The sequence below is a fragment of the Tamandua tetradactyla genome, chromosome 9 (assembly GCF_023851605.1).
Source record: "Tamandua tetradactyla isolate mTamTet1 chromosome 9, mTamTet1.pri, whole genome shotgun sequence".
In the NCBI taxonomy this organism is placed as follows: Eukaryota; Metazoa; Chordata; class Mammalia; order Pilosa; family Myrmecophagidae; genus Tamandua; species Tamandua tetradactyla.
The window spans coordinates 48,657,172-48,683,108 of record NC_135335.1 but is presented as its reverse complement, the minus strand read 5'-3'; the positions used below and the strand labels follow the sequence as shown (position 1 = coordinate 48,683,108).

Below are 25,937 nucleotides of genomic sequence, written 5' to 3'. Positions count from 1 at the left end.
TTCCCTTATAGTTTTAAGGTCACTGTTCCTGATGAGTTGTTCTACATTGTCCCTCAATTTGAGGCTTCCTGATGTTTTCCTCACAGTTGTACTGAGGCTGTGGATTTAGGGACCAGCCCCGCTGAGGCGAGAGCCCATCCAATCCACCCTGCCCGGCTGCATGCTGACCACACATGTCCTCCAGGTACTGGCCTTGCCAGACACACCTGCAGACACACCTGCAGACACATCTGTAGACACACCTGCAGACACAAGCCTGTGCTCATAGTGAAGCTGAGCAGTAAGGATGTGTTCCCAGCACACGGCACCTGGGCAGTGCCCACTGTGCCCATGACGAGAGGGCACAGACGTACCTGAGGAGCTCCCTCCTCCATGTGCACAGACGGGTCTTTCCCTTCTGAGGATTTTGCCCCCTCGTCCTTGCCCTGAGTCATGTGCTCAAATGTGCTCATGTGTTTTCTCGCTGGGGAGAGGAAGGAGGATGGGGCAGAGGGTCACTGTGGACATGGGCAGCAGCTGAGCCCAGGGTCCACTCGCCCAGGAGCTGGGGTGCAGGACCCTTCGCTGGGGTTCCCTCCCACACAGGTCCTGAGGATGTGCCAGGACAGGGGGCAGTGTGGTGTGGCTGCCCACACCCCTCCTGGAATCCACTCCTGTGCAGCCCTCCCAGGGGTGAGGGCAGGACCTGGACTCTCTGAGGCCTAGAGAAGGTGGAGAGTGAAGTTGTCCCTCAGGTGTGGAGGGCACGCAGGGTGGCTCTATCTCCACTCCCTCTCTCTGCCCCTTGTCTACCAGCTCTGATGAAAGGCCCTATGTGGCACGGAATGGGAGGTGGCCCAGCCAAGGGCCTGCGGGGAACCCCAGGGAGGGGGCCAAGGCAGACCCACACCCACTGGGGACTTCTGGTGAGACTACGGCCCCAGCCGAAAATGGAGGCCTCCCCGGGAGAGGCACAAGCCTGAGAAGGCCCCAATGTGTGTGCATGCAGGAGGCAGGGGTGGGAAGTAGTTTGTTACACAGCACTGGCTAACCGCTCCACTAGTGCATTCCTGGAAATTTGTTCTCTGCAAGTCCTGAGCTCAGGATGTCCCCCTCCTGCTGGGATCTTTGCCCTGCCCTCACCTCCAGGCAGCCACTGAGTCCTGCCCACCTCAGTGGTCATGGCTTCTTCACTCTCCTCCCTCTCAGCCCTCTGGAAGCACTTCACATATCCTGAGTGGTGGCAGCTGCCCACTGGCTCCCCTGCCCCCTGCAGTTGAGAGGTCACTCACGGGCCACTGCACCCCCACAGGAAGGCAGGGGCTGCCTAGAGCTTGGGTGTGCATCTCAGCAAGGCCCAGGTCACAGGCGCCAAGTGGTCCCAAGTCCTGCCGCCTCTGTGTCATCTTGATAAAGCAGCATGAGCTGTCGCATTGACACAGGCATCAGCTGAGTGAAGTTACATCCGCTGTTTCAGTCCTAGTCCATCCTAAAGCATACTGAGCACCTAATTCAGGCACTGAACGTGGAATTCATAATAAACATTCTGGAGACGCATTTGGTATTGTGTCCCTAAGATTCCTTCCATGGAGCCTTCCTTACAAAATGCGAGCCCTGGGCACTGCAGTACCAACCATGCTCGCATAAACAAGTGCACTGTGAGGGCTGCACAGGTGGTTGGCTGTGGCCTGTTGGGGTACCTGTCCAGCTGGGTTTGGTGACTGGACAACTTGCCTGTAGAGTTTCATCATTTCCATGGCTGAAATTCTACTGGGCATTTCCTAAATCCACCTGTTCTTTTTTCCTACTGTCCTGTTCTTGCTGCATAGATGTTACTCCTTTCTGTCTTTGAACTATGTGAACTGTCAGTAAAAGCTCCAAAGTGCTGCACTTTCTGCTGCTCCTGGAAGGTGTGGGGAGCTTGGTGCTGGGCCTCTCGATCCTTCTGTGGTGTTGCTTTCCTACCCATCACGTGTTCTTTTGCCGATGAACTCATTGTTGGCAAAGGCTGTTCTCCACCATGAACCCTGGTGGAGGGGCATCTCGGCGTAGTTTTTACTGACCTCTCTGCAGCTGGAGGCCCCTGAAGGTGTGCACCCCCCGCCCCCCACATTTCCCTGTGAGGACTCCCTCTGCTGTCATGATGCAAATTTGGATCCCACACCTGGCTTGTGGCTCCGCTTCTTCTTGGGGCAGGGCCAGTGGGTGGCAATTTTTGGTGCCCACTTTGCAAGTGGGCAGCTCCCGTGGTGCCTGGCTACTTTCAGGGTCTTAGAAGCAGCTCTCACCTTTGGGGCCTGAGGTGCTTCCTAAGCCACCCCCCGGGGATGGCAACCCAGAATCTCTCACTTCAGGGCCTGTTCCCAAGCCTGACTCGGAACCCTGGTTGCGTTTACACATCTGGTCCCCTCCCTTCCTTGCTGTGAGCACAGCCATGTCATTTCACCCACCTATTGCTGTGCTCATTTGCATTAGGTGAACACAAAGCTGCAGTTTATGCTTACCTAAGGGTGTGCCTGTGTGTGGGGGAGCAATTTCAAATTCTCAAAGGTGCTGTGGCTTGCTCTTAAGGGTGGAGAATCTGGAGTTCAGAGAGGTCAGGAAAGTGCCCCCAGCCCCCCAGGCAGCAGCTGGTGAGCAGGGGTTTGCATGGGGCTGGTTGACAAAGGGCCTGGGATGCCCTCTCCCAGGTGGTGTTAGACCCAATTCCATGTCCACTCATGGGGTGAGGGGCATTCTGGGCCATGGGCCTGGGCTGGACTTTTCCTACCTGGGGCAGCCCTGGCCTCTCGAGCAGCAGCTGTCCAGCCACAGGGCCTCACCACTGCCCTGGACGTGGCTGCTCTTCTGACCTGAACAGGCAGGTCACATCCTGCTCGACCCTGACAGCTCTGCACTCTGCACTTCGAGGCGTCCAGGCTGACATGCCCTATGGGGAGTGAGGTGGTGGGAGCACGCTCCATGAAGCCCAGCACCCTGCCCAGGACCCCGTTCGTGCCTTTTGTAACTGCCTTCCTGTGCCACAGGCCTCTTGGCTGGGTAGGGATGCACACAAGGACACAAGGCCAGGGTATTGCCAAGACCCCGACACGCAATCAGGGGCAAAACGGAGTTGTGGAGGTGCCGAGGTGCAGGCAGCTCCTGGCCCGCCTCTGATTTCCTTCATCGCCAGGTGGAGTGCACATTCGGCCACATTTTCAAGCCGAAGCTCTTTTGCCCTGTGTTTTCTTGCAATGTGCCTGGGGTTTGACGTGGCCAACCTGACTGCAAGTCTCAGTAAAGTGTGAGAAGTACAAGGGTTAAGTGAACTCTGAGGAGAAGGAGGAAATAAAGTTAGTCCCAAAGCACAGCACCTGCTGCAGCGGGGGTGGGCGTTCCCAGTTAGGCCGACAGGCGCAGTCGCTGCTGCCCAGGCCGCCCCCCAAGCCCTGCACGTGGACAGGGCCCCAGCTGGCGTGACTGGGTGAGGTCAGCGAGAGAGGCCAGTTCAGCGATTGTGGTGACACATCTGAGTTGGGGGCCAGCAACCCCTCCCCAGCACATCAGTCCCACCCTGCGTCTCCCCCGGCCCCTGAGGGGCTCCGAGGACAGAGCCGGGAACAGACACCTGCTGGGGCTCATGGAGGGCTGGGGGCCGGCCCAGCACTGCCGGGCAGGACCTACACAGACGCATGTGGAAGTGAGCAGCTGTCCCAGCAGCATGAGGCTGGCGGCGTCCAGCAGGAGCGCGGCCACCAGCAGCAGCAGGAAAACAGCGGTGCTGACTCTCACGGCAGGAACAGCAGCCACACCGCAGGGTCTGAGACGTCTGTCAGGGACAAGGGTGAGAATGGACGCCGGCCCCGAGGCTCAGGGGCAGGACCCTGGCCAAGGGGTGTCCTGGGCCCCGGGGCAGTGAGTAGGGATGGGGCTAGATGCCCCCATCCCCCTCCTGCCCGACTCTGTGAACTCTGCCAGGTGGTGATCAGTGCCACAGGGAACCAGCGGTGAAGCAGCCCTGTGGATCCTTCCAGAACAGGAGCCTGGAGACTCTAGACTGGCCTAAAGGCACCATCAGGGAACCCACTTGAGCAGGGTCTTTCCACACCTGCCTGGCTAGCACCTGGCCTGTGCCCAGCTCCTGGCACCTGAGCAGGTGAGGACAAAGGCTGGGCCTTGACCATGCCAAGGGCCCCTGAGCCTGACGTCTGTCCCCAGATGCTCCCTGCCACCCCCTGGGCACTAGGCCCATCCATTCTGGCCACCCCTGGGCGCTGGGCCCTTGGGGACCTTTAGCCCACTGCACTCCACAGATGTGACCAGCCCTCTGGGCTCTGGCTGTCAGGACCCTCCACCTGGCCCGGCTTTCCTCTCCCCCATTTGTTTTCTCAGTGGCTCTAGGGAGGTGACAGTCCTGGGGCCGAGTCCAGCAACAGCCACTCACCCCCACGGGGCTTGCAGGGGACACGGCAGCCCAAGGTCCTTTTCTGGGACGCCAGGACCACAGAGGATGTCAGCACTCCTGGCTTGACTCAGAGTGTCCAGGGCTCCCCACAGGTCAAAGCTCAGACCCCACCCAAGAAGACCCCAGGATGGGCACGCCCAGCTCCTGAGGGTGGGGAAGTGGACACAGGCAGCGGCCCTTATGGCCCTCCGTCCCAGTGCCCGCCCAGCCTCAGGCCTCCCGGCCCAGCAGCCTAGCTCCAGCACCTGCTTGCAGCCGCGCCCCCACCCTGGCCAAGCACCCCCACAAGGCCACAGCCCTGACCACACCCCCTCCCTTTCCCAGCCCCCTGCTGGCCCTCCCCTCCTGCCCCCATCACTCCCGCTCCCAGCCCCCCCTGGACGCCTGGCCTTGACCTCCCCCTCCACCCCCACGCCGGCCCATCCCTGGGGCTCGCCAGTAGTTCCTGCTGTCCATGCAGTTGTTGAGCCACTTGCAGTGGTGGTTGAAGCTGGACATGCACTTGTTGCAGGCGCGGCAGTGCTTGACCTTTGCGCTCTTGCAAGGGCATCAAGGAGCTCAGGGTGGGCCAGGGATAGCACCCAGGGGCGCAGCCTCCTTCCTGTTACCTTTTGCTCCCCAACCCCCATTTCCCTTTTTCCTCCCACTGCCCCCACTCCCTTCCCTTCCCCCACTCCCATCCCACACCTCACTCCCATTCCTTCCCCAATTCCTGTCCCTTCCCCTACTCCCATCCCTTCCCCCACTCCCATCCCACCCCCACTCCCATCCCAACCCCCACTCCCATCCCTTCCCCCACACCCATCCCTTCCCCCACTCCCCCCCCTCCCCCTCCTTTCCCATTCCCTCCTATTCCCCCATTCACATTTCACTTTCCCATTCCTGTCCTTTTTCCCCCCAGTGCCCCCCAACCCCCTTCATTTCTGTAGCTTGGCCACATGGGCTCCAAGCTGCTGAGTCTCCACTGGCTGGGGGAGATGGATGTGGGGATCTCTGGGCCCTGGCCCTGGACAGGGGGTCCAGGGAGGTGATACCCCATGGTGACCCCTGCAGATCCAGGGTCTAAGGCCTCTCCAGGGCCAGGTGCCTGGTGAGGTCACCATGGGGGCCACCCAGCCTCCCCTCAGACCCGGGACTGGGTTGGACCCATACACCCCCAGATCCCCTGTAGCCTCAAGCCCCCCCCAAGACCCTGAGGCTGCCCACTGGCCCCAGGGCATCTGCAGGTCTCTGGATCCTACCAGGACTCAGGGACAGAGGCTCCTTTCCTGGAAGGCCAAGGAAGACAGCATGTCCCTTGCCTCAGACTCTAGGATGAGGGGGTCCCCTGCAGGGCCCACCAGAAAAGGACAGCATCCAAGGGCAGCACTTCTCGTTCCAAGGAAAATAGCTCTTTAGAACCAGGTGGAAAAGAGCTGCTGGTCCTCCCTGCACCCCACCCTTGGGGCAGCCATGGGCTTCTCCCAGCCCCCAGCTCTGATCTCGAACAGGGGAGGGCAGCCGTCACTGTCGGGGTGGCCGGAGGACTCTGAGACCCTGGGACTGCCAGGGCGGGGTGGGATGCACACGTTGACCTGGCACAGGTGGCAGTACTGGTTCTCGATGACGTGGGCATGCTTGGAGCAGTTGAAGCTTGGTACCAGCCTGCAGTAGCTCTTCCTGTGCCAGACACTGGGCTCGGCTGGGTCGATGGAGGTGGCAGCCACATGGATGATGAGGTGTAGCAGGAACAGCCCACCAGCCACCTGCAGGGGTCAAGGAAGGACCGGGCAGGGGCTTGGTCCATGCCAGCGGGAGGCAGCACCGGGAAGCCAGGGGGTCTGCAGGCTGTCCCTCCCTGTGATCAGGGGCTGGGGGCACACCTGGCCTGGGCAAACAGGGCCTCGGGGCACCTGAGCAGGTGTACGTCTCCTCCCGCCCCATATCCACCAATCACAACAGCTGGTCCAACCTTCTTCCTTTAAATCCCTTGCCTGGCAGTGTCACAGGAATGCCATTTGGATTGCTGCCTGAGTCTGTGCTCCCCCCATACAAGCCCAAGACCCCAAATAAACACCCCCTTGCCTTGCAGCCCAGTTTGTTATTTCCTGGTCGATGTCCTGTGGTGTCAGAAGTGGGATCTGAAGCCACTGCTGGCCTGACTCTGGAGCTGCTGCTGGATTCGAGCACAGACCTGGCTGGAGCTCCTTGAGCCTTGATACTTGGACCTTTATCAATCAATTCACATGACTGCTGGCGAGGGCCATGCCCAAACCTGGACAGACAAAAGCCAGTTGGAAAGATTAAAGGATTCTTCAAAACAAAGAGCTACTGACAGACTAAAGCATTTATGCTAAAGGAAAATTACAGGGTCCAAGTCTTCCTCCCCACCCCCAGACAAGCTTTTATTAGAGAAAAATGCAAAAATGTCCCCAGAAACCCAAGGAGCCCATATATGAATATTACAACAGGCTTGAAAAAACTGTTATGCAATTCTCTGGTCTTGTCCATATTGACTCTGAAGCCTCTGCCCTAGTAAATTCTACTTTCAGAACCTAAAACATTAACAACTAAATGGGGCCAAATGGAACTTCTAATTTAGTACATCTGACAGATCAATTAGAGCATAACTTTACAAAGACTGGAGAAAGACGAATTTTCCCAAGGAACAACAGCACAAAAATATTTAGCACAAACCAGGAGATTCCAGGTACAGCAACTAAAGAAATCCTGGGGAACACTTCCAGGCACCAGGGCTCAGGGCACTGGGACTGTATTTACTGCAAACAACCTGGACACTGGAAAAGAGACTGCCCCTGCATCCAAAGACAGCAGCAACCCCACAGCCCTCTGCCTTCAATGTGACTGTCGGGCTGCCCGGAAGCGGCAGACGCCTTCCCTATTGCCCACATCACACCTCAGCTAAGACAGATGTGATAACTGGAGATGAGCCACACAAGCTCTAAGAGACACTGGGCCACTTTCTCCCTCTCGAATCCCACCACCCTCGTGAACCCTCCTCCCAGGAGAACAGACACCGTTGCAAAGGGGGGAGCCTCCAGCAAACCCGTGAGGGTCTTTAAATGCCCCCATTTCCCCTTCAGGTGTGACCTTGACAAGGCACTCACCGATTTCTACTAATCCCTCTGCCCAGTTCCCCCTCTCAGGAGGCTCTCCTGGGAGGACTCCAAGCTCACACACCTTTCTCCCAACAGGGGGAAACAATCGGGATCTCTGAGAACCAGAGTCAACAGGCCGGGATGAGGAATGTGCACATGCCTGTCTTTTCAATAAAGTAAATAACATTTGAACTTCACCCCCTTTAAGCTCTATCACAGGCCATTTCCGGCCCACACACCCCATCCTTTCTGCCCCACTGGTCCCCGCCCCCAGGGCCTCCTCCGACTCTAACTTTCCCTCTTCCCCAGACCAAACGTCAATTAAGGCGGTATCTAGGCCTTACAGTATATTGTAGAAACTGGATTTTGTAATTTTTCTTTGGTGGCTCAACCTTTATGTGTCTTGTTTCAAGCTAAACAAATTGAGGCCTTATTTGAGAAAAAAACTCATCAAAATTTCTTCAAGGAAATCAAACATAACTTACTCAGCAAAGCTGCTCTGGGACACCCTAACTAGAAGTCACTCTTTTTCCTTGTCCATGAATGAGAAGGAAATGCCTTAGTTTTCCTTACACAGAAGCACAGAAACCACTGCAGACCCCTAGGAGACCACAACCAGCCCCTGGACGTGGCATCCAAGGGTTGCTTGAGGTCCGTTACTGCAGCTGCAACACTTTAGAACCAATTCAAGAATTAATTATGGGACCTCCCTGAGTGTTTAGGCATCTCATCCTATTGAAGCCCTTTTCCACCCTCATCACACTCAACACTGCTCCACCAGCAGATTAACAGCCTATGAAATTCTCTTACTTCCCTTCCCTTTGTCCATTGTCACAACCTTAATCTTGCCACTTTACTTCCTCAGGAAACTTCCCATGACCACATAGCTTTAATGGACTAATTTTTAACACCTTGAATAGATTTACAAGAAACCCCAATTGATGATGCAGACGTTATCTAGTACACAGGTGTTTCCCACCTTACAGATAACTCAGGAATCCGTCCTTTGGATTTGCTCTTTCCTCAAACCATGAGACGACAGGGTGCTGACCCGATGCTACGACAGCCCAGCAAGTTGAACTCCGTGTCCTCCGTGAGCCTGTACACTTGCAGAACGATAAACAGCAGACGTGACCCTGGCACTCTCATGCCTTTGAGGCAGTTCATGATTTGGGGATGTTATAGAAACAAAGGCATTTTAATCTACAATACGGGAAAAGTAAAAATAGCTCTTATATTATGGAATCACTAGGTGCTATAATGTTACCAAAGGCTTTGCCTATACTTAAAATTCCTGGTCATTCTCAGGAAAATACGGAGTAAATCTTAAAAAAAAACACAACAGTACAATGCTCCTCCCCAGGAGATACAAAAATGGAAAAATGGCGGCTGCTTTTATAAGCTTACAATTAAATCATGGTTTGGCCCTAATGGTAAACCAGTCCCCTAACTGTCTCTGAGAAACAGTTTTGGAAATTATTCATGTGACTCACTGGAATACTGATAAAAGGGTAAACTGGTGTACTAGTCTGAAACTGTTATGTACTTCAGAAAAGCCACGTTCTTTCCCTAATCTAATCTTGTGGGGCCACACTTACTGTTTAGGATAGAACCTATGAGTAAATTGTTTCCGGAGATTGACCTACTCAATTGTGGGTGTGTCCTTTTGATTAGATGGAGATGACTTTTCCCATACAAGGTGTCTTGATTAGTTTTTAATTAGTTTTAAATTAGTTTTAATTTAATCTGCCTTTAAATGCCCCCATTTCCCCTTCAGGTGTGACCTTGACAAGGTACTCACCGATTTCTACTAGTCCCTCTGCTCAGTTCCCCCTCTCAGGAAGCTCTCCTGGGAGGACTCCAAGCTCACACACCTTTCTCCCAACAGGGGGAAACAATTGGTTTCTCTGAGAACCAGAGTCTTTAAAAGGGGGATATTTTGGAGAAAGCACAGTTGCTTCAGAGCCAACAGAGATCCAGACATTTGGAGATACATGGAGAGCCAACAGAGATGCAGATGTTTGGAAATGCAGAAGCCCCAGGACACACCAGGAGCTGGGAGAGGGGACAGAAGCTAGACAGGAGCCAGAGCCCAGCAGACGTCACCATGTGCCTTCCCACGAGATGCTGAGAAGCCAGAGCTGTGTCCAAAATCTTTCTCTTGATACCTTAGTTTGGACATTTTTAAGGCCCTAGAACTCTAAACTTGTCACCTAATAAATCCCCTTTATAAAAGTCAACCCATTACAGTATATTACATTCTGGCAGCATTAGCAAACTGAAACAGCTGGAAAAAGCAATACTTCTGGAAACCATCCCATAAAATAGCTTTGAAATTCTATCACGATTATTTAATTTATCCCAAGCATAATTCAGGATAACCTTCCTGTGGCTCTCAAGGACACTTTCTTTCCCTTACCTACCAGATCTTTTGAAACTTGGCAATGGCACATAATTCAATTACCCCCAACCAAAGGCTATAAATATGTTTTAATAACAATGTATATGCACTCCCTCTGGGCTGAAGCCTTTACCAATAGACAGGCTACTATGACTACTGTCTCAAAGGCATTAGAAAAAATTCCAATTGGGGAATTTTCTCAGAAATTCACAGTGGCTGAGGAACCCACTTTACAGGACAAATTATGAAAACAATATGCAAAATATGCCTATTTTGCAACATTTTCATTGTGCCCATCAACCCCAATCTGTAGGCTTAATAGAAAGAATAAATGGAGTAATTAACTCAATTAGTTAAATTCTTGGAATCCTTCTGTCTACCTTGGCCAAAGGTCTGCCTCTAGTCTTAACCACATCTAAGATCCACGACTTTAGGAAAGCACGTTATCCCCATTTGAAACTGTAACAGGGAGACCTAGGAAAATAAACTGTAACAAATGAGCCTTGTCTTATTAAAGGAGCTGTGCTAGCCTCCTTAGGAACTAATCGAAACTTAAAGAAAAATGAAACACTAGGAAAGTGACCTTTCTAAAATGTGCTCCAGGGAGACGGACACCTCCAGGGCCGCAGCCTTCAGCCTGGAGACTCTGCATGGTGGAAAGACCCTTCGATGGAGATGCACCCCTCCTCGATGGACAGGACCCTGTCAAGAACCCTTAGTGACCTGTGTGCAGTGAGATTACAAGGTGTAGAGTCTTGGATCCTCATTTCTCATTTAATGACAGCTCCCAACCCTGCCTGGAAGTCCATTTCTACTGGGAACCAAAATGTAAAATTACCAAGGAGGTAAACACCCTCCAAGCATCTCTAAACTTAGCTTCTCTGGGGTAAAATCTGGATTTCATCTCTCAGCTTCCCCTGGTTTTCTCTAGGTTCTGGCTATTTCTGTGAGTCTTTGCTTAGCACACAGGGTATTTCTGTCTACATCTCCAAGCATCTGTGTCTGCTGTGTCAGATGTCCAAACATCTCTGCTTTCTCCAAAATGCTCCCCTCGTAATGGACTCCAGTAAACTAATTAAGACCCCTTGTAAATGGGCAGTCACATCTCCAAGGAAACAATCTAATCAAAAGGTTCTACCAACAATTAGGTGTGTCACATCTTCATGGAAACAATCTAATCAAAAGACTCCACCCACTATAAGCCTGCACCCACAGGACTGGATTAGGACTGAAAGAACATGGCTTTTCTAGGCGCATAACAGTTACAAACCAGACTGGTCACCCAGAAGTAGTTGGCACCTGCTGTAAATGGCGAGCCCAAGATCTGGGACCAAGCCTGATTTTCTGAATGAAATCAATACCACCTGCTATAATCCTTCTTCTTTCTTCCTACTCCTTCTTTGTACCCCAGCCCATCTCTGTCCTTCCCACAATGAATCCTACCCCCTTTAAACTCCTCATTCCACTCTTATTTTCTCTTCCTGGTCCCTGGCCATTCACTACCCTTTTTCTCAGCCATCAAAGCACTGCTGAACTAGACAAATGGTCAAAATGATGGGTCTGTGCTAACTTAGACTCCACAGGAGGGTCCCAGCTATTTACTGTACCCAAAGGCACCCAAACCAGGATAAATATAGAAGGCATATGTCAAATAAACCAAATGGGGACAAAAAGGGTGGACACTCAATAGCTAATTATCATAAATGGTCACCCCATTGGGCACGTCTTACTCTTGGAGAGGAAGGGCCCCCATAGCACACATGTTACCCAGACCAGAATAAATTTCCCTCTTTGCATAAACAATGACAACCGCACAGGGCCTTCTTTAGACACCATCCCAGCCAACCTCTCAATCGGTTCCTTTGAAATGGCCAAGATGAAAGCCAGGGGTGTCCTTTCCACAAAGACTCAGTAATCAAGCATGACTGATAAAGGGGAACCTGACACTAACTACTGCAACTTAAGAGAGACAGCCTGTTCTACATCAGGACGTTTTCAGGGCACTGGGATACCCGTGTCATCCTTATCTGTTACTCTGACAATTATACTATCTACCTAACCAGACCTCAGGCATCACTTGGACACTGGTTAGTTCCTGACCACACTTCACCCCACTGTAACCATTCCCAGTGCAGTGTCCATTGCTTATACTCCACCAGGCCCCACAGAGTTCTAGACCTTGCCTGAAATGTTCCAGATGCCTCTACGCCTGGGCATTGAGTGAAGCATGAACCAAACTGCTGTATTAAAGGACATACTTTAACTTGCAGTCTGGCTGGCACGGAATATTTTTCCCTATGTGGGAAAATGCCTGTATGGCCTCACCACCAGCACGGAGTGGGACCTGCACAGTGACAGCCTTACGCCCTGATTGAAAGGAGGGGCCATTTAAAAACAAGAGCAAAACACTAAACTAACCCCAGATCTTTTGCTTGTCAACTCAAAAATCATTTGAGACCTAAAAGAGGCAGCATGGACCCCAACCCTCCTGTTGAAAGGTCTGGTGCAGCTGAATTCTCTACAAAGATTTATTTGGTTCCACTGAGTCCCCCAACCATGGAACCCATCTGAAACTTGTCTAGAACTCTTGAGGGCACCTCCAATGCTGCCTTGAAGGCAGCAGAGAAATGACAGCTCGAAGCAGGTAGCCTAGTGAGGTTTACCTTCCAAATCCCAGATATTCCCATAGCTCAGTAAGTAGAACATGTGCTCTCTCAGGGGAATGATGGTGCCTGGATGTAAACTAATTGCTTGAAGTTCTGCAGAACATTAAAGACATCAAAGAGAAAATGCAAACATTGTATTAACAAGGGAACCCTGAAACTTGGGTCTTAGTTGGCTAAATCGTGGATCTTGGGGAGACTGGACTTGTCGCCTATCTCAATCCTTGCTCCTGGCTAATCCCTTTTGTTATTACTGCTGTCATGTCTCCTATTCACTCTCATCTCCAGAGCAATAGCCGCTGCCACCTCCCGAGCCAGCCAACGCCAAGCCCTCGATCTGCGAGCTTGCACTTAGGAAACTTAGTTCTGTACTGACAAAACTAATTATAATTAATTAATTATAAGCTTAATTATAATTAACGCTTGGAGTCCCATCCCCCCAAAAACTCCTTGTTGCCTCAATGTGCTCCCCACAAAACAAACTCTGCAAATAACTCACTACATACCCCTGCATGGGACACGTCTCAAAGGACGAGACTCCTTGGTGGCAAGAGACTGATATCAAACATGATCTGCGATACTTTTGGAGAAAGATCTTAGTCAAAAGGGGAAAATGTTACAAGAAATAAAACAAAAGAGTTGCGCGGCTGAGAGATTTGAGATGGAGCCGGGGCCACTCAGGAGGTGACACTGAGGCAGGTCTCAGCAGAGCCCCCAGCATCAGTGTCCTCCAAACCCACGGGCACCCGGACCAGAAGCAAACCCTGGGATAAAGGCTCAGTTAAGCATCTAAACTGAAGGACAATTGGGGCACCTCAAGTATCTACCAACCACAAACCACTTGCCCAATATTCTTTTCGTTTAACCCTTGCCTGGAAATGCCATGAGGGGACACAATGTGGGGTGCTCCCTGGATCTGTGCCCCCCGAACTGCAGTTCTGTGACCCCACATAGAGGTTCCGCTGCCTTGTTATCTCCCGGCTGCCAGGGCTTCTCCCTCTGAGCCTGGGAGCAGCTTCTTGCCCCCTGTCCCAAGATGAGTCTCCTCCCTCTTTGCCTGCCCCCTCCTTCCACTCCCCCAGCCAAGCTCTCTCTGTGAGTGGGCAGGCAGGCAGCACCCCGACCCTGAGGCCTGCCCGGCCCCTGCTACTGAGCCCACAGACTCCATGGCTCCCATGGCCCAGGGGGCGAGGACTGGCCCGTCCCAAGCCGAGACAGCCTCCCTGGGGCCAGGAGGCGGGGACACAGGAGCTGGGCAGCCTGGCCTGGGCAGTGAGTCCTCACAGAGAGAAGGGGGAACGCTGGCCCTGCTGCCGGCCCACCCGGGGTGTCCTGGCACACTGGCCCTGGCCAGCAGTGGCGGTGCCCACGTGAGGGGCCGCGGGCTGGCCCTGTCGGGTGGTTACCGGGAGAGTGGAGATGCATCCGGCCCGACACTGAGGAGGTGACCTGTGCTGCGGGCGGACAAAGGCACCCCTTCCTGGTCGTAGCAGCGCGGGCGCCTGGGGGCCGGGGCACCGCCCAGCCCAGACTCAGAGGCAAACCCTGTAGAGTGCTCGGACCCCAGCCCTGGGGCGCCGTGACCTAGAAGAGGCCGGGCCAGGTTCCCGGGGTAGAGCGGCGGCTGCTGTGGGGACCCGGTGCCCCTTGCCCGGGATGCGTGCCTCGCGGGGAGCCTGCCTGCAGGAAAGGCCCCGGGCCTCCTGGAAGGACAGCCGCGCGGTCTCTGTACTCTCCTCGCAGGCTCAGCTTTATCTCGGCTGCGCTGGGGCAGTGACTGCTGCAGGCGAGATGCGCGCAGGTTCGTGCTCGGAAAGTGAAGTGGCCGCCCGGCAGCTGCACTCGCGAGCTGTTTGGGGAAGGGCTGCGGCCGGAACGTTCCCTAGCAACAATCTCTGTTTGGAAAATAACCGTGCACAAAGGCCGCGGGCGGCAGGCGCCCTTCCCAGAGGCTGCCTGGGCTTGGGAGGGGGGCGGGGAGGGGCAGCTGGGGACACTGGCTGGAACCGGCACAGGCCCGTCGCCCCGACGCCGTGTGGGCGACCCCCGACCCTCGCCCCTGCCCTCAGCAAGTCTTCCCTTGGCTCCTACACTTCCTGTTCCGCCACAGCACGGCTGCCCACACGGGAATCCAGCCCCTTCTGCACAGGCCACGTCTTGGAACCGGCTTGGCGGGAGGAGAAGGAAGCAGGTGGGGGTCACCGGGCGGTAGGTCACACTGGGACCCGAGCGGCTGGGTGCTCTGGAACCCTTCCCAGGCTGGCCCTGCCCCACGTGTTGAGGCGCCTTCCTTCTCCCTGCCCTGCTGCCCCATCTTCATCCAGTGTCCCCGGAACACAGCGCACAGGGGCCTCACCACCTCCCCTGCCCTCAGACCTGGGCCCCCAGCACTCCTTGTGCTCTTGGGCAGCCTGGACCTTGGTTCTGGCACCCTCTCTGCCCAGGTACCCCGTTTGCCAAAGGACACTGGCGCCCTCCCCAGGTCACAGCCCAGCACCCAGGTACTCTGGTGCCTCAGTGCAGCTGCCTAGGATAGGCCACCTGAAAGAGGCCACCTGGGACAGGCCACCTGGGTCGGGCCACCTGGGAGAGACTTCCTGGGATTTGGGCCACTTGGGAGGGGCTACCTGGGAGAGGTCACCTGAGACAAGCCACTTGGGACTGGCTACCTGGGAGAGACTTCCTGGGATGGGCCATCTGGGATGTGCTCTCTGGGACAAGCCACCTGGGACCACCTTCCTGGGACAGGCAACCTGGAACAGGTGGGGGCTGCTACTGGAGGAGCAGGGGTGCATAGGTTTGAGACCTGGAGGGGAAGACCCTTGCACAGGCCACCTGAGCTCTGTGCAGCATGGGGATGTGCTATCTAGATGGGGCCTCAACCCAGCCCTTTAAGGTCAGTGGGCTGGGAGGGCCCCAAGGTTTTGTGCTGAGCCACTCAAGGGCAGAAAGGATGCTCAGGACACGGGCCTTGAAGAAACGGCCAGCCCAGGTGTGGCCTGGGGAGGACATCTCACAGCAGGGGGTGGAACAAAGCCCTCTAAGCCTGAGGCCTGCACGGGGTCCGAGCCCCAGGCCACAGGTGGACGTCAGAGCTCCCTGGCCAGACAAGAAGTCCTGGGTGACAGGGGAGGAGTGGGAGGGGAAAGGGGAAGGAGAGGCCAGGTGGGTGGCCTGGGGCAGGGCGGGTCTGAGCTCTTAGGGGAGCTGGGAGCCCACGGGGCCCCTATGGGGCACCCCTACACCTGAGACTGACCCTTGCCCTTGGAGCTCTGCAGACCTCACAGAGACCCTCTCCAGTCCCCAAGCAGGAAGCAGTGGTGGAAAGAGAGGGAGACCCTGTCCTCCCGAGTGTGTGCACTGGGGCAGCTCAGTGGGTCTCGGTATCTCTATCTGGGTGCAGGGGGGATGGCACCGAGGGCCTGGTTTTCACAGTCCCTGATTTGGCACCTGCATGAGTTGAGGAACCCACACCTATAAGGGGCTGCAGAAATCTCCCACAGTTCTGGTCCTAGGGATGGCTTGGAGCCCCTGTGCAGTAGGACCCCTCACCCCGAGGGGACCCTCACTCAGCAAGGCTGTATCCAAGGCAAGACAGCTGAACTGGGGGCCCTCTCTCTCCCTCCCAGGCCCTGGGGGTGGGGGGCGGCCTGGCCATGAGACTCCCATTCGCACATGGTGGCAGATGCTCCCAGAAAGTGGGCACCTGGGCTCTGCCACAGCCCTGTCCACCCCTGACGTGGTCAGCCCCAAACACCGGTTACTCCTGCCAGTGCCTGCAGAACCCAGTGCCATCTGATCAAGGCCAGGCAGACAGAACGCTCCGTCCACCAGGGGCCGGTGGTTGTGGCCATGGAATCTGCTGTGGGCTGAGGCCCTTAGGGGCTGCATCCCAGGGCAGCACAACCTCAGGAGGACTGGGGGCAGAGACAACCCAATTCCAACATGGACAGGGGCAGGGAGACGCCAGGCAGTGTCCCATAGCGGACACATGTGCCAACCGGCCTCGAAAGGTGCAGGTCACAGTCTAATCTTTGCTGGGGTGAGAGAACGGACACCAAAGGGCCGGCTGGCTCTGGGGATACATGCTCCACATCACTGTGTGCCTTTCGATCTCAGTCCCGTGCCAGCAGAGCCCTAAAGCTCACTGAGGCCCCTGCATGTTGGGACTCCACAAAGCCTGGACTGTGTCGGGTCCCTCCGCCAGGCACGCAGCCTGCACCCAGCATGCTTCCTGCCTGTCTCCCTCAAGCTGCTCCCTGCGCGCAGAGCGCTGACACCCATCACTGTTCTGCCTACCTTTTTTCTAAACTAACTTACTTTCTAGCACACTATCCACGGCCTGGGATTGCCATGTTTCTCTTTACACATCCAGCAAAAATATCCTGCAAGAGTTTCTCTTCATGGAAAGAGAAATTGCTGCCAAAAGATTGGCACTAGAAATGCTAAAGGAAGTCCTTGGGCTACAGAAAGTAATTCCTGATGGAAACTCAGGTCTACAGGAAGGAAATGAAAACAAACTGAAATGATGAATAAATTGCAACATTGTTTCATAGGATTAAAAATGGACCAACATGGGTTAGGGGTTAAGGTCTGGACTATATATGTAACATACACATACATACATATTAGCCTAGAAAACCATGAAAGCTACCAAAAATGGTGTTAGAATATTTCTCTATCTATTCTCTTTAAGATTTTAAAATATTTGCCACATTTTCTTCAATGCTCACATATAGTTGTTTCTTTAACTGAATTGTATCACAATATTTTCATTTGCTCTAATATTTGAAGTGCTATTTTCTCCTTTTTAACTGTTTGCTTATGAACAAAATAAACTCAAAATAGTTATGAAATATCAGTGAATATTTTCATAACAAAATGTGTGCATTCAAAATTTTGCAAGACTAATTATTCTGATGATGATGGCTACAAATTATCAGTACTACCTTAAGTTCTTTACATTCATCCTCTAATTTAGTCTCTACAATAACTCTGTGATTTAGAATTATTTTTCTTTTAAAGTTAAGGAAACAAAGACTTAACCTGTCAGTGACTTACCAAGGGAGATACTGCTGAAAAGCTGGCAGATCTAGAATCTAAACCCTGAACTGTTCAGTCCAAAGCAGCACTCGTTAAGACTGTGCTAAATTTCCTCTCCACAGAATAAAGGGAATGACCTCTGAAGGTGATATCCAAAATAAAATGATTTGAAATTGGAACATGCATGGGGATTACTATGATAGAGTTTGTAAGATAATGTGTACTTTTTTCATATTAGTTGCCCTTAAAAGCACATACATTTAGAACATAGATATGTTATATATTTCATGGCTTACAATCGCTATGCAAATTTCTAAACATATTCTTAGAAACATTCTGGATTATGCATTGTATTGTGGAGGATGGCTCAACAGAAATTCAAATTAATTGAAGGTCTTAATATTTTTAGAGAGAGATCAAGTAAATACTAAAATAGGAAAAAAAGAAAAGATACACTTAAATGTTAAGCATCACTGTTATTTCAATTGCTTGGAGCCCTCTCTTTTCTGCATGACTCTAATGAGAGCCTTTTCACTTCTTTGTTCCTAAGACTATAAATGAGTGGATTCAGCATGGGCATCACCATTGTATAAAACACAGAGGCCACTTGATCCTTTCCCAAGAAATAAGACTTAGTTGGTTTTAAATAAGTAAAAATTGCTGTGCCATAAAAGATGGTTCCTCCCAGGAGGTGGAAAGCACAAGTGAAGAAGGCTTTGCATTTTCCTGAAGTGAAATTAATTTTCAGGATAGTAGACAGAATGGACCCATAGGACACAGAGATTGTGATAAGGGACACCGTTATGGTGGAGCCAGCAAGAATGATTTATCATGATTTCAATGTCACGAGTGTCAGTGCAAGATAGGGCTAAAATTGGGGTTGTATCATAGAAAAAGTGATGGATTACATTGTATTTGTAGAAATGCAAGCTGTGCATGCAAAAAACATTGACCAAAGAGTCAATAAAGCCAATCATGTAGGACCCAGTGATGAGGGCATGGCATAGTCTTGTGGACATGACAACTGGGTAGTGGAAAGGATTGCAGCTGGCCATGTGGTGGTCATAGGACATTGAAAAGAGAAGGAAACACTCAGTGGCAGCCAAGAAGACAAAAAAATACAACTGGGTGAAGCGGCCCATGAAGGAAATATGCTTGTTGGCAGTCAGTAAGCTCTGTAAGGTTTTAGGTGTGATGACTGTTGGGTAACAGAGGTCAAGGAATGACAGGTGACTGAGGAAAAAAATACATGGGGGTGTGAAGCTGGAGATCCAAGTGAATTATCAGTATCATCCCTGCATTCCCTAGCATGGTCATCAGGTATATCAGAAGAAATACCTTAAAGAGGACCCGCTGGATCTCCACAGAATCTGTCAGTCCCGTCAGGATGATGTCAGGCACACTTGCGTTATTCCTACTTCCCACAAAGTTCAGCGGGGTAAACTGCTGAGAAATCCAAGGTGATACTTGGCATAAATGATTTCAAAAAGCTGTTATGTTTTTATGAATGATCCTGAATTTTAAAAAACTAGTTAGAAGGTTTTATATTTTATCAAAATAAATGAGAATATTAGAAAAATATTCATATCAATAGATATATCATTATCTTTACTGTTATAGTCTTTAAACATTATGTGTTTAGAAATTCATAATAAAGAGTAGTTTACAAATGTGACTGAAATATGTTTACTTTGCCAAATATAAATTAGGTGTGAAACATCATTTGCATTTCATATAATAGAAACTCAGATATATTGAATTTTTAGAATGACTCTGGACTGTTAGAAATGTTTCCCTTTATTAACACTTTTATCCAGATGAAAATATTGTTTTCCAAATATTACTATTGTACTAATTCTTTTAGATGAGAAAAAGGGCACAGATAGTTAAGTAACATCCAGAGTCATAAGCATTAAGGGTTGGCCCTATGATTCTACAAAAATTGGTTGAATCCAGACAGCATGTTCATTGTACTGTATTCCTATTTACAGTTACTTTCAGGAAAATAAATACACAGTTTTAAATATGCAATAAATAATGATAGTTTTAATACATCAGTTTTTGTTCTTTTGTATCCACAAAAGAACATAGCAATGACAGGTAAGAAGTTAAACCCTAAGCCTCTTTACTGCGTGCATTGATATGATATACCATACATTAATATTAATTTTCAAAAGACAGATTATGGTTTTAACCTGTTTATTTAAAATAAAACTTCTTCCAAAAATTGTATTTTGAATATATGTACATTGCAGTAAATCTGATTCCACAAATCCCATCTTGCCATTTACACAAAACCTGGCATTATTTAGGTAAAACTTAATGATATATCTATTAATATGAATATTTTTCTAATGTCCTCATTTTGTTTGATAAAATATAAAACCTTCTGACTTGGAAACTATACTCACCTTGAAGCACAGGTGAAGGGCTTCTTCAAACATCACCTGTCTAAAAATGTGTCAACCTCAAACTTTTCCCCAATATATAGTATGTAAACCATTTAAGGAACTGAAGTTTCTACAATATAATATTTATTATCTTTGGGATAAGTTGGTTTTAAATTGTTGTATAGGCATTTTTGTTTCTTTATTCTGAGGTAAAAAAATCAACTTCCAAATTTTGTTCAGATCCCGGTCAAATGAAAAGTTCCTCCGAAATTATGTCTTCCAAGCATACCAAGGTGCTTCTGTGAACAAAAACAGAGCAGAATGTCCCTTGCCTGTCCTCCTGCTAATGCCAAGGCACCTTTCATATTGAGGATTGCGGATAAGACCCCTTCAGCCACCTCTGGGATCTATTTGCAAGGAGATTATTTGGCATGTTTCCAAAGACTAATGCATCTATGTTAACTTTGAAACACAGAATTCCTTCTCTCTGAGGAGCCACAGAATTTTGATCAGGGCTTTTTATATTCTTTTGGCATCTTGTAATATTTCACTGGGTAAAATAGGAGTTTTTTTTTAGAGAAATACCTAAGAATTTTTGGCTCTATTGTTATTTTATGATGCTCATTATATCTGTGGAATCCTGTAGTCTACTTCTTTAATGGAACTGTGTTGTCACAATAGTTTATAATTTTTATATCTTTGGGTTCACAAGGTATATATTTATATATCCTTTTAGTTTTAATTAGTTTCTTTTTTTTATTATCGGAAAGAAAAAAAATTAACACAACATTTAGAAATCATACCATTCTACATATGCACTCAGTAATTCTTAACATCATCACATAGATGCATGATCATCGTTTCTTAGTACATTTGCATCGGTTTAGAGGAACTAGCAACACAACAGAAAAAGATATAAAATGTTAATATAGAGAAAAGAAATAAAAATAGTAATAATAGTTAAAAAAACAAAAACAAAAACAAAAACAAAAAAACTCTATAGCTCAGATGCAGCTTCATTCAGTGTTTTAACATGATTACTTTACAATTAGGTATTATTGTGCTGTCCATTTTTGAGTTTTTGTATCTAGTCCTGTTACACAGTCTGTATCCCTTCAGCTTCAATTACCCATTATCTTACCCTGTTTCTAACTCCTGCTGGACTCTGTTACCAATGACATATTCCAAGTTTATTCTTGAATGTCCGTTCACATCAGTGGGACCATACAGTATTTGTCCTTTAGTTTTTGGCTGGACTCACTCAGCATAATATTCTCTAGGTCCATCCATGTTATTACATGGTTCATAAGTTTATCTTGTCTTAAAGCTGCATAATATTCCATCGTATGTATATACCACAGTTTGTTTAGCCATTCTTCTGTTGATGGACATTTTGGCTGTTTCCATCTCTTTGCAATTGTAAATAATGCTGCTATAAACATTGGTGTGCAAATGTCCGTTTGTGTCTTTGCCCTTAAGTCCTTTGAGTAGATACCTAGCAATGGTATTGCTGGGTCGTATGGCAATTCTATATTCAGCTTTTTGAGGAATCGCCAAACTGCCTTCCACAGTGGTCGCACCATTTGACATTCCCACCAACAGTGGATAAGTGTGCCTCTTTCTCCGCATCCTCTCCAGCACTTGTCATTTTCTGTTTTGTTGATAATGGCCATTCTGGTGGGTGTGAGATGATATCTCATTGTGGTTTTGATTTGCATTTCTCTAATGGCCAGGGACATTGAGCATCTCTTCATGTGCCTTTTGGCCATTTGTATTTCCTCTTCTGAGAGGTGTCTGTTCAAGTCTTTTTCCCATTTTGTAATTGGGTTGGCTGTCTTTTTGTTGTTGAGTTGGACTATCTCTTTATAAATTCTGGATACTAGACCTTTATCTGATATGTCATTTCCAAATATTGATTCCCATTGTGTAGGCTGTCTTTCTACTTTCTTGATGAAGTTCTTTGATGCACAGAAGTGTTTAATTTTGAGGCGCTCCCATTTATTTATTTATTTCGTCAGTGCTCTTGCTTTAGGTTTAAGGTCCATAAAACCGCCTCCAGTTGTAAGATTCATAAGATATCTCCCTACATTTTCCTCTAACTGTTTTATGGTCTTAGATCTAATGTTTAGATCTTTGATCCATTTTGAGTTAACTTTTGTATAAGGTGTGAGATACGGGTCTTCTTTCATTCTTTTGCATATGGATATCCAGTTCTCTAGGCACCATTTATTGAAGAGACTGTTCTGTCCCAGGTGAGTTGGCTTGACTGCTTTATCAAAGATCAAATGTCCATAGATGAGAGGGTCTATATCTGAGCACTCTATTCAATTCCATTGGTCGATATATCTATCTTTATGCCAATACCATGCTGTTTTAACCACTGTGGCTTCATAATATGCCTTAAAGTCAGGCAGCGCGAGACCTCCAGCTTCGTTTTTTTTCCTCAAGATGTTTTTAGCAATTCGGGGCGCCCTGCCCTTCCAGATAAATTTGCTTATTGGTTTTTCTAATTCTGAAAAATAAGTTGTTGGGATTTTGATTGGTATTGCATTGAATCTGTAGATCAGTTTAGGTAGGATTGACATCTTAATTATATTTAGTCTTCCAATCCATGAACACGGTATGCCCTTCCATCTATTTAGGTCTTCTGTGATTTCTTTTAACAGTTTTTTGTAGTTTTCTTTATATAGGTTTTTTGTCTCTTTGGTTAAATTTATTCCTAGGTATTTTATTCTTTTAGTTGCGATTGTAAATGGGATTAGTTTCTTGATTTCCCCCTCAGCTTATTCAGTACTAGTGTATTGAAAAGCTACAGATTTTTGAATGTTGATCTTGTAGCCTGCTACTTTGCTGTACTCATTTATTAGCTCTAGTAATTTTGTTGTGGATTTTTCTGGGTTTTCTACGTATAGCATCATATCGTCTGCAAACAGTGATAGTTTTACTTCTTCCTTTCCAATTTTGATGCCTTGTATTTCTTTTTCTTGTCTAATTGCTCTGGCTAGAACTTCCAACACAATGTTGAATAATAGTGGTGGTAGTGGACATCCTTGTCTTGTTCCTGATCTTAGGGGGAAAGTTTTCAATTTTTCCCCATTGAGGATGATATTAGCTGTGGGTTTTTCATATATTCCCTCTATCATTTTAAGGAAGTTCCCTTGTATTCCTATTTTTTGAAGTGTTTTCAACAGGAAAGGATGTTGAATCTTGTCAAATGCCTTCTCTGCATCAATTGAGATGATCATGTGATTTTTCTGCTTTGATTTGTTGATATGGTGTATTACATTAATTGATTTTCTTATGTTGAACCATCCTTGCATACCTGGGATGAATCCTACTTGGTCATGATGTATAATTCTTTTAATGTGTTGTTGGATACGATTTGCTAGAATTTTATTGAGGATTTTTGCATCTATATTCATAAGAGAGATTGGTCTGTAGTTTTCTTTTTTTGTAATATCTTTGCCTGGTTTTGGTATGAGGGTGATGTTGGCTTCATAGAATGAATTAGGTAGTTTTCCCTCCACTTCGATTATTTTGAAGAGTTTGAGGAGAGTTGGTACTAATTCTTTCTGGAATGTTTGATAGAATTCACATGTGAAGCCATCTGGTCCTGGACTTTTCTTTTTAGGGAGCTTTTGAATGACTAATTCAATTTCTTTACTTGTGATTGGTTTGTTGAGGTCATCTATTTCTTCTTGAGTCACAGTTGGTTGTTCATGTCTTTCCAGGAACCCGTCCATTTCATCTAAATTGTTGTATTTATTAGCGTAAAGTTGTTCATAGTATCCTGTTATTACCTCCTTTATTTCTGTGAGGTCAGTAGTTATGTCTCCTCTTCCATTTCTGATCTTATTTATTTGCATCCTCTCTCTTCTTCTTTTTGTCAATCTTGCTAAGGGCCCATCAATCTTATTGATTTTCTCATAGAACCAACTTCTGGTCTTATTGATTTTCTCTATTGTTTTCAATTTCATTTATTTCTGCTCTAATCTTTGTTATTTCTTTCCTTTTGCTTGCTTTGGGGTTAGTTTGCTGTTCTTTCTCCAGTTCTTCCAAGTGGACAGTTAATTCCTGCATTTTTGCCTTTTCTTCTTTTCTGATAAAGGCATTTAGGGCAATAAATTTCCCTCTTAGCACTGCCTTTGCTGCATCCCATAAGTTTTGATATGTTGTGTTTTCATTTTCATTCGCCTCTAGGTATTTACTAATTTCTCTTGCAATTTCTTCTTTGACCCACTTGTTGTTTAAGAGTGTGTTGTTGAGCCTCCATGTATTTGTGAATTTTCTGGCACTCTGCCTATTATTGATTTCCAACTTCATTCCTTTATGATCTGAGAAAGTGTTGTGTATGATTTCAATCTTTTTAAATTTGTTAAGACTTGCTTTGTGATCAGCTTCATTCTTATCTCTAAATATCAGGTTATATATATAAAACAGCCTCTAAAAATTCAGAAACAACAATCACTACTCTGTACTTAATGTGTCTGCTCTAAAAGCTTACAATCCAGGTCCCTGTTTTCTTGTAAGCATTTTCTAAAGGTGACCATACCATTGTTGTTCTTTTGTTTCTGGCTTATTTTGCCTCACCAAATGTCCCACATGTTCATTCACATCGTTGCATGCCTCACAACTTTGTTCCTTTTTGTAGCAGCACAGCCTTCATTCATAAGTATACACCATCATTCACCAATCTATTTCTCCATCAGTGCATCTGTATTAGTTAAGGTTTTCTGGAGAAGCAGAATCAACAGGGAACACTCACAAATATAAAATTTATAAAAGTGTCTCACGTGACCACAGGAACACAGAGTCCAAAATCCGCAGGGCAGGCTGTGAAGCCGATGATTCCAATGGAGGAGCTGGACAAACTCCACAGGAGAGGCTCACCAGCCAAAACAAGAAGAGCCTGTCTCTTCTGAATCCTTAAAAGGCTTCCTGTGATTAGATTAAGCATCACTCATTGCAGAAGACACTCCCCTTTGGCTGATTACAAATGGAATCAGATGTGGATGTAGCTGACGTGATCATGATCTAATTCTATGAAATGTCCTCACTGCAACAGACAGGTCAGAACTTGCCCAACCAGACAAACAGGTACCACAACTTTGACAAGTTGACACATGAGCCTGACCATGACAGTCTACCCCTTGTCAACTTGGCAGCTATATATATCACCTTAAACCATACCCAATTTTCAAAAAAAAAAAAACAGTAAAACACACATTTTTTCTTTTACCTAACAATACTCAACTGTCCAGCATATAATTGGAAACACATTAAATCTCTTCAGAATAGGGCGTAATCCTTGGGCAACATTCATTCTTAAACTTGATATCTTACAACTTAAATAGTATAACATGAACAAAACAGCATTAGAATACTCATTTCTGTAACTGATCACATGGTCGAAGTTCATATTTATCACTACCTTCTTTCACTACCCATTCCATGCTCCCTTTACCCTCAGCAAGTACTTCATCTGGCCATGGTTCTTTGCCTGGTGGGGTGACCCAAACCTTCATTCCTGAAGTTTCAGAGCCATTGGTAGTCCTGCTTGGATTGGGTTGTTGCAGTTTTCCATTGATTTTAATCACAGGATATGGTACTACTAAAAGATGCCCTAGGGGATCTCCTATATTCCAAGAAAACTCTTCTTTACCTCCATTATGTAGCTGCAGTCCTACTTCTCCCTGATAGTCAGGGTCAATCACCCCAGACAATAATGTAATCCCCTTCTTGGCTTGTTGATCCAGTGCCATAAGTAGCCCAAAGTGACCAGGTGGCAGTCTTAACTTCCAGTTCAGTGGAATCGTTGTTTCTCTTGGAGGAAGCACTCCCCATTTTGGAACTAAAACCTGTAGACCAACAGAGCTCAGGGTCACAGGGAAGGAAACAAAAATTTTCCTAGTGGATCAC

The 25,937-nt window shown here is 48.2% G+C and overlaps 1 protein-coding gene and 1 pseudogene across 1 annotated transcript; both read right to left on the bottom strand.

The window, feature by feature from the left end:
* Nucleotides 1-5,275: 5,275 nt before the first annotated feature.
* On the bottom strand, nt 5,276-16,814 carry LOC143645689 (uncharacterized). The gene is made up of 4 exons (XM_077114897.1): nt 16,734-16,814; nt 13,992-14,467; nt 6,488-6,677; nt 5,276-6,168 (listed from the first exon to the last, which is right to left on the bottom strand). The coding sequence occupies exons 1-4, from the start codon at nt 16,812-16,814 to the stop codon at nt 5,818-5,820; spliced, it is 1,098 nt and encodes a 365-aa protein (XP_076971012.1). The 3' UTR covers nt 5,276-5,817.
* A 1,290-nt stretch (nt 16,815-18,104) lies between these two features.
* LOC143645688 (olfactory receptor 8H1-like) lies at nt 18,105-20,072 on the bottom strand (annotated as a pseudogene).
* Between the last annotated feature and the right edge of the window lie 5,865 nt (nt 20,073-25,937).